The 7,519-nt window shown below is 43.0% G+C and overlaps 3 protein-coding genes across 3 annotated transcripts; 1 reads left to right on the forward strand and 2 right to left on the reverse strand.

Annotated features, from left to right (window-relative positions):
- Positions 1–256: 256 nt before the first annotated feature.
- PHALS_12423 (uncharacterized protein) lies at positions 257–825 on the reverse strand (the record flags this gene model as incomplete). Its single annotated transcript, XM_024727966.1, has 4 exons — positions 257–325; positions 397–456; positions 530–599; positions 674–825. 4 exons carry the CDS (start codon positions 823–825, stop codon positions 257–259), a joined length of 351 nt encoding a protein of 116 aa, XP_024578490.1.
- A 519-nt stretch (positions 826–1,344) lies between these two features.
- Positions 1,345–4,572, reverse strand: PHALS_12424 (exosome complex exonuclease; the record flags this gene model as incomplete). Its single annotated transcript, XM_024727967.1, has 1 exon — positions 1,345–4,572. The coding sequence occupies one exon, from the start codon at positions 4,570–4,572 to the stop codon at positions 1,345–1,347; it is 3,228 nt and encodes a 1,075-aa protein (XP_024578491.1).
- Positions 4,573–5,055: 483 nt separating this feature from the next.
- Positions 5,056–5,319, forward strand: PHALS_12425 (uncharacterized protein; the record flags this gene model as incomplete). Its single annotated transcript, XM_024727968.1, has 3 exons — positions 5,056–5,107; positions 5,146–5,239; positions 5,310–5,319. The coding sequence occupies 3 exons, from the start codon at positions 5,056–5,058 to the stop codon at positions 5,317–5,319; spliced, it is 156 nt and encodes a 51-aa protein (XP_024578492.1).
- Between the last annotated feature and the right edge of the window lie 2,200 nt (positions 5,320–7,519).

The following is a 7,519-nucleotide window of genomic DNA, read 5'->3' on the forward strand; positions in this document are numbered from 1 at the left end:
ACTTACTCCAAGAGTAATTACAACTTTTGCCCAAGGCTAACTCACTCATCCGTTTCGATTCAAAACTATTTTTATTTGCGGCAAAGTCGCCTAATTTCAAATGCATAGATTTTCCTAGATATGTCTAAATACATGTATAACTACTGGCTATCCAGCTCCGTACCGTATATTTGTTTGGGTGTGGTTACACCATGCCCATCTGGTGTGACACACACCCTTGTTACCAGGGTATGTGTAACCCCGTTACACTTTGGCTTTATGCAAAAAAGTATACACCTAATCCAGAGTGGCGAGGACGCCAAGAATAATTCCCCTGGAGTGGGGCCTAGAATATTTATGAGTGAGGGTATCTCTTCTACTACACCTGATATAGATAACACACAAAGATCCCTCTACCATACCAGAAAGGGGAAACACCCATCGCTCATATAGCAATGCCACTGGAAGATGACCATCCTGTGGCTAAATCATATGCTCTCTCTTAATCATGACGGTATCTCGATAATTCTGGCGTGTGACGGGTACGGACATAAATTTGTTTCCGGATGCGCTCTCGGGAATCCATAAGCGTTCTGCTTTGCTCGGCAAAAATTGCATTGCTACACATGAGCAAAAGGTAGTTCGTCTTAAACGATGGTTAAGACGTGACTAAGTTTTCAACAGAGGAAATCACATTCGGATGGCTCCTAAGGGTGCCTTATGGCGTGCCATCAGTGAGAGGCGAACCACAGACAGTCCACCAAGACAGAAAAGCAGGTAACCCGGACGTGTACCATAAATAAATTCCACAACTAAAACCGACAGACTGACCAAGAGTGTCAACATCTGCGGCGAGAGCTTAAAGACGTTTTGCAGCGGGCTGCCGTAGCTCTTTGCCAAGAGGAAGCTAAGCTAATGTCACGGACCTTACATTCTTGACAAGAACCAGTACGAGTGCAGCGGATCGCAATCCGCTGCACTGCAGAGTTTTTAAAACCTTAGCCAAGGTGAATGAACTCTTTTATTCAAAACTAAAACTTTATCTGTTTCAGTTGCGGAGCCTCCAATATCTAAAATTCTAGGTTTTCGATATTGATATAGTAGTACCTAATTTATATACTAAAACCTGATTAATCTGCATTACTACTGGCAATTTCTTGTGAATGTGTAACAACACCATTGAGTGAGTACACTAACTTGTGTACTCTACACCTAGAGTACGCTTGAGCGACTTTATCATTTCATGCTTAAAATTATAAGGAGACAGTCTAGTGTAGTATTTTAAGTAGTTACGCGCTTTATTTCCCGTTCAAATGAATCAAGAAGGAAAAAAAATCTACTTGGATTTATAAACATTGGCAAGTTTCAAGCAACCTTACGTTTCTTGCGAACCGCTTGAAGATTCGCTTCAGCCAGTTTCTGATCTTCACTTTCAACCTTGTCGTCTTCCTCGTCATCTTCTTTCAGCAAATCCATTTTCAATTCTTGGCGATTGCCATAAGTGGAAGCCACGTAAACTTTAACACGAACACGATCAAAGACTTGCAGTTTACGATGAGCTTGTTGAACTAACGTCAGCGTATGATGAGTACCATCAAAGTGTACAACCTTATCATCGTCTTCTTCACCCTTCTCACAAACAAAGATCATGCCTTCTATTCCAAAACGAGGCAATAACACCCCCACCCCATTCTTCTTAACTTTCGTAATCACCGCATCTGTGTGAGTAGGATACTGCTGAAAGTAAAGTATCGTGTGAAGTGTCACTGAAGCACGACCAGCAAGTTGAGCAGCATGATGCCGACGATTAAGCTGGTCACTTATTTCATGTAAATGCGATTTATTCTCGAGATATTGCGGTAACGGTGCAACTCCAATTGCTGCTGCCAGCAAACGATGGACGACTACATCAGCATACCGTCGAATGGGTGATGTAAAGTGAGTGTAGATGGGGGCAGCAAGACCGTAATGATGAAATTCGGATGGTGCTACTTCTCCAGAACTAAAGTAACTCGCCGGCATCATACAACGTGTGGTCATAATGCGCAATAGCTTGTTGAAATATGGATTTATTGCAAGTCCAGATTGTTTTCTCTTGTTCTCCATTGTATTGCCATTTATGTCCGCAGAATCCAATGAATCTTGTAATTGTTTTGATGTGTCGACATGCAAATCAACACCCACAGCCTTCGCTTGACTGCATAATAAATCAAATTGGCGCTTTGACGGTGCAGGATGACGACGCAACATTGAAAAGGTTGGAAAGTGACGTACAATCTTCTTAGCGACTGTAATATTTGCCAGTAGCATGAATTCTTCTACAAGTGCATTAGTATCCCGAAGAGTGTACATCTGCACATCTAATGGGTTTTGAGTTTCGGTATCAAGGACAAATCGAACTTCAGGCGACGCAAGTGTCAATGCACCAGCTGCAATTCGTTTCGCACGTAAACGAGTCGCAATGACATTCAGCGTCTTGATTCCACTTCCAAGTATTTGACGACGTTTCCACTGGTCGTCACTTTTGCCTTGTTTTTTCTTCACTTTCTTCTGATCGCAACCATAAACGCTTCCAGCATCTGGATCATCTAAAAGCTCTTGTGCTTGTTGATAGGATAAGGATGCGATAGAACGAATTATACTCTTGCAAAACTGCACATCAATAACCTCAACATCGTTGTCACCCACAAGCTTCAATTCCCACAAAACACTGAATGCAAAATGATCTTCAGTCGACGTAAGTGAACAAAGCTTTGTAGTTAATAAACCTGGCAACATATCAAGACGACGGTCTACGAGATACGTCGAAGTACCACGATCTGCTGCTTCTTCGTCTAATGCACTTCCTGGTGGCACAAAGTGCGTGACATCAGCAATATGCACACCAACTTGCAAATGACCATTTGGTAATAACTTTGCATGCAAAGCATCATCAATATCTTTACAATTAGGTGGATCAATACTACAAACTGGCAAATCACGTAAATCACGTCGACCTTTGGAGTTTAATGAAGTAATTTGCCAATCTTCTGGTGGTAAACAACGCATGACTTCGTCGCTAAATTGATCACAAGGAATGTCATGCTCGATCAGTAACACATTCGTCTCGGTCTCTTTATCGCCAATTACACCCAATGTACGCACATAATGACCTAATGGATATTTGCTGTACGCAGGCCATGAGTCAATTGCTACAAGAATGCGCTTATCCATAAGTGTGTTCAATTGCCGTGATTGGATCTTGATCTTTGGTACCTTTCGATCCACAGGCACGACAAGACAACTACCAGAGGCATTTAACATTGCACCGTCACGTGGAGGCTCCAACGAGCCACAAAATTTGCGCCAATTGCGTTCAATGATACCAACTACACGTCCGGCAGGCTTGATATCACTTTGAAGAAGCGCCACTTGCTCTAAAGGCACAGTGGGTTCAGCAAGACCAGCTTGTTCTGATTGAATGTCTTCATTGTCTTCTTCGTCATCTTCAATCGAACCATTCGCAGCGAATGCATCTGATGGTTTCTTCCATTGATCCTGTGGTAACACCTGAATCGCGACGAGATCACCATCAATTGCTCGATTAATATGTTCGCGCCCTTGTAAAAGTACCGGAATTTTGACGCCATTTGTACCATGAATCAACACATGACATTCAAGCCAATGGTCCCGATTGCATCGTAATGTCCCTTTAAAAAATCTCTGATTCTTTATACCTGCTAGTAACTCGCCTGCACTTAAATGCTCTGGATACAGTTGTTTCCGATTCCGTCCTTTGGTGGTACTGACTCCCTCCACACTCATCTCTTTCTCCTCAGCTGCAGAAGCCGATAAAAGATCTTGCAATTCTGGATACTTCGTCGACACAGGCTTCACAAAGTCAGCAATTGTCATGCCATCTTGAAGGCCAAATTTTTGAGCTTGTTTTAAATCTTCTTCATCATTTGCTAAAAACAAAATCTTGACATCCATTCGATCGAGTTTCTGCAAATGATCAACGTACCAATTATAAGCAGTAGTTACCGCACGTTCATTGCGTTCATCTTCTGTTTCCAAAGTGACAATGTCCTCGACTTTGTTCTCTCTGTACCCTTGTGGTAACACTTCTTTCTTCTGAACAAAACAAGCTCGATGATGTTCATTAGCAAACACAACAAATCGTCGATCGGCATTCATTAATAACGCACGAAGACGATTGTAAACGCCCAAATCTTGACGTTTAACATATTCCCAGACAGTTTCTAGAACCAGAACATCCGCAAAGACTTCAGAATCTCCCTGATCGTGAGTAGTTTTCGTGCTATTTTTGATACTAAACTCTAATACATCCATTTGCAGCAATACTGTCTTCATCGATGGTAATAAGTACACTCCATTACGCGGCGATTCAGCTAATAACGTCTTTGTCATGCCTAAAACATGTGTGGCTGCTGATGCATCGTCATCGGCACTACAAAGCGCGCAATTGGGTAGTGAACAGCTTAGATCATCACGTAAATAACGTTCGCTGACTTTTCGAACGATACGGCCACGACGGGTTGCCACATTCCGCTCGTCAATGCACCAAAGCAACGGCGTCTCGACGTCGGTCATTTAGGTTGAATGGTGGAAATGAAGGGACTTTGTGATTGGTTAGAATTGACTGTGAGAGAGTGCTGAGGAATGGCTAAAATAAATATATTTTGAGAAAATCTATTATGGTGTCCATACACATATATTATCAAACGCGGCAATCGACAGCTTTCGTAGGTGTTTGTACCGGGTGGTCTAAATTTTATCTGACTGTAAGGATCGAATTTTTTTGTTAAAATCTCAAAACATAATGGCCAAGATAATTTTTTTGAAGTCGCTAAAAAGTTAGTTTATCAAAGATCTCCGTACAGGTGTGGCTCGCAACGAGCAATTCGTACTTAACCTCATTTGAAGAAGTACTAGATGTTGCATTAGATACGACAACTTCCGTTTCACAAGGATCGTTTGGGGCGTGGGGGCGAAAGGCTCCATGTGCGTGTTTTATTGTGTCGAGAGAAATTAACAGTGACTGTCGAGCAGCACCATGATATCCGAGGTTGTAACATGCTATCATTTACACCCTGCGTGCCCCCTTTACAACTCTTTCGGATAAGAGGTTCAAACATCAAGGTCTCGTTTAGAGTTGATAAACAGACCCTCGGGGGAATGCCGATTTTAGCAGTTTACCAAGTGCCATTTGGAAAGGACTGGACTTACTTGTACCTAGTGGATCTCAAAGTCAACAGGAGTAAGTCCTAAGGGTACTTACACTGCCTGAATGTGGAGACGCTCAAAATTTTGGTTATTCATCCTAACAGACTTGTTTAATAGGTTCAAAGGCGTACATAGGAAAACGAAACAGTATTTGGGGTGTCAAATGCTAGTACAATATCCGTTCGTCTTTTGGTGGGGAACGCTCTATAGGTCGATGGCTCTTATAAACTTTACATTATAGCGCTAGGACCTTAACAGTTGTATAGCGCTATCTGGTATTAGACATGTATTCAAGATTACACTCATCTTAGATATGGCCTGGACTGAACCTCACAGGCCATGAACTAACTTGAACGTCGAAGAAAACTAAGTTCTCCATACTTCTCTCGCAGTGGAACTTTGGTAAGTTGTGACCCTCATGAGAAGACACTTTGACGCGAGCCCAAGGTGCGATATCGTTTGCAATGACGTTGCAATAAGTGCGAATAAAGCGCAAAACACCGAGTGGATACTGGTTGTACCAGTGGTCGCCAGTATGGTTGTGTCTGTCATTGAGATCATAAGAAACTGAGTGCGAATGTTTTTATTCCTTGATAACGGATTCTACGACGTGGGAAGAAGAGACCTACAGCGGGTGTTGCCCAGACTAGAGTTAGTCAAGAACCAAATATAGCGTAACATGCAAATACATGGGTAGAATAATCAGTGCGAGGTCATCGACTTTTTCTGACTTGTAATGCAAAAAGATGGTTTGATGAGAGAGAGAGTAAATATCCCCATTTGGCGCCGACCTTACTAAAAGAAACGATAATGGCAAGCTGCATACTTAAAATAAGCCATATACAGCCACCAATCCGGATCAAATGCTGTTTCCAAGACATATGTGACGCAAAGGAGCATGGTAAAGCCTACCCTGTATAGATCTCTCGAACTGGTTTGAAAGTGTAGCCAATTGTTCTCGATTGTCGGTTCGGGCGGGATACTCTGGGGGTGACCAATGTGGAGACCTTGGCGATTCTCAGCCATTTGATGACGCAGCGTTGGACAGCATCAAGTACATGCCCAGACTCATGTTACCTCAAGTTTCCTTGGTACCATGTTGTGGTGTACGTACAGATGACACTATTGTCTTTTGGATGTAGATCACAGCTTATAAAGTGATACTGATGAGAGCAATGAGCCTTTGAGTCGACAGGTCAAGTGGGAAGGGTGGGCCGCTAGCCTCACGCTAATAGCATACATATAGGGATTTAGCAATGGAGATGGAAATCATACATTGTTGAACTTTTCAGCTAAATTACATAATGACTTTATGTCACTCCTGAGATAAGAGCAGATTTGGCAACAACCACGCTAATTGAGAGGCCCTCGATCCTGCTAGACGGATGCACACGGAAGACTTCCATTCTGGCCACCTGGAAAACGCGTTTCAAATTATTTTCTGCGCATTAGCTAATATAGAAAAGTCATTCTTCCTCTGTGCATAGTCCGCGGCAGATACATTGTTCATGGTAGCACTTATCGTCAATACGACTGTATTTTGTGTGAATGTGAATAATTTATGCTCACCTATCTGTCCTCAAAGCATTAAGACTCGCTATTCGCCTCTGTCTTTTGATGACCCTGAGGGTTCAAGATAATTGGCTGCACAAGCGGGATACACTCATGATGGGGGCTTTTAATTGCGAGAATTGCTGGTGCTACACCTCCATAGACGTCTAAACCAGGTGTTGGAGAAAGCAACCAGCCCCCACCCTAACGCCGCTATGCTAAGGGTCAAAGCCATTACAGTTAAAAATTTAATAATGCTTCTCTTTGGACAAAAGAAGTTGATGGTCATGATCGGCGCCATGCTCTAGACAGAGCACTTGTGCGACGCACCAGCAATTTCCACACCAGGAGCCGCGCGCAAGAATCAGCTCTTTCGACAGGGGATACACCCAACTTGAAAGGTGTTGAAGTGGCAGATATTGTGCGTGTTCGCAATGCTTAACCTTTAAGCGTATATTGTGCGATAGAAAGTCTGTCTACATGTAATGGGAGGCAAGAATTTGCAAACTATGATATCGGTCTAAGCGTGCAGGTGGTTGTGGCGCTACTGGAGGTAGCAATTTCATGGATTATGAGCGCTCCAAGGCAAACAGCTAACATAGCTGGCCCCCAGTCCACCAGTTCTCCGACCCCGTTGAAACTAACAATAGAAATGAAATTGAAATAAAACTGTCAAACGCATCTACTTTTCCGGGGACAGCGGTTCTGTCCAAATCCCTTCGCGCCCACCTTGTATCTCTTGATGAAGCGTTGGCGTCACATT

The sequence above is a fragment of the Plasmopara halstedii genome (assembly GCF_900000015.1).
Source record: "Plasmopara halstedii genome assembly, contig: Scaffold_614, whole genome shotgun sequence".
Taxonomy (NCBI): Eukaryota; Oomycota; class Peronosporomycetes; order Peronosporales; family Peronosporaceae; genus Plasmopara; species Plasmopara halstedii.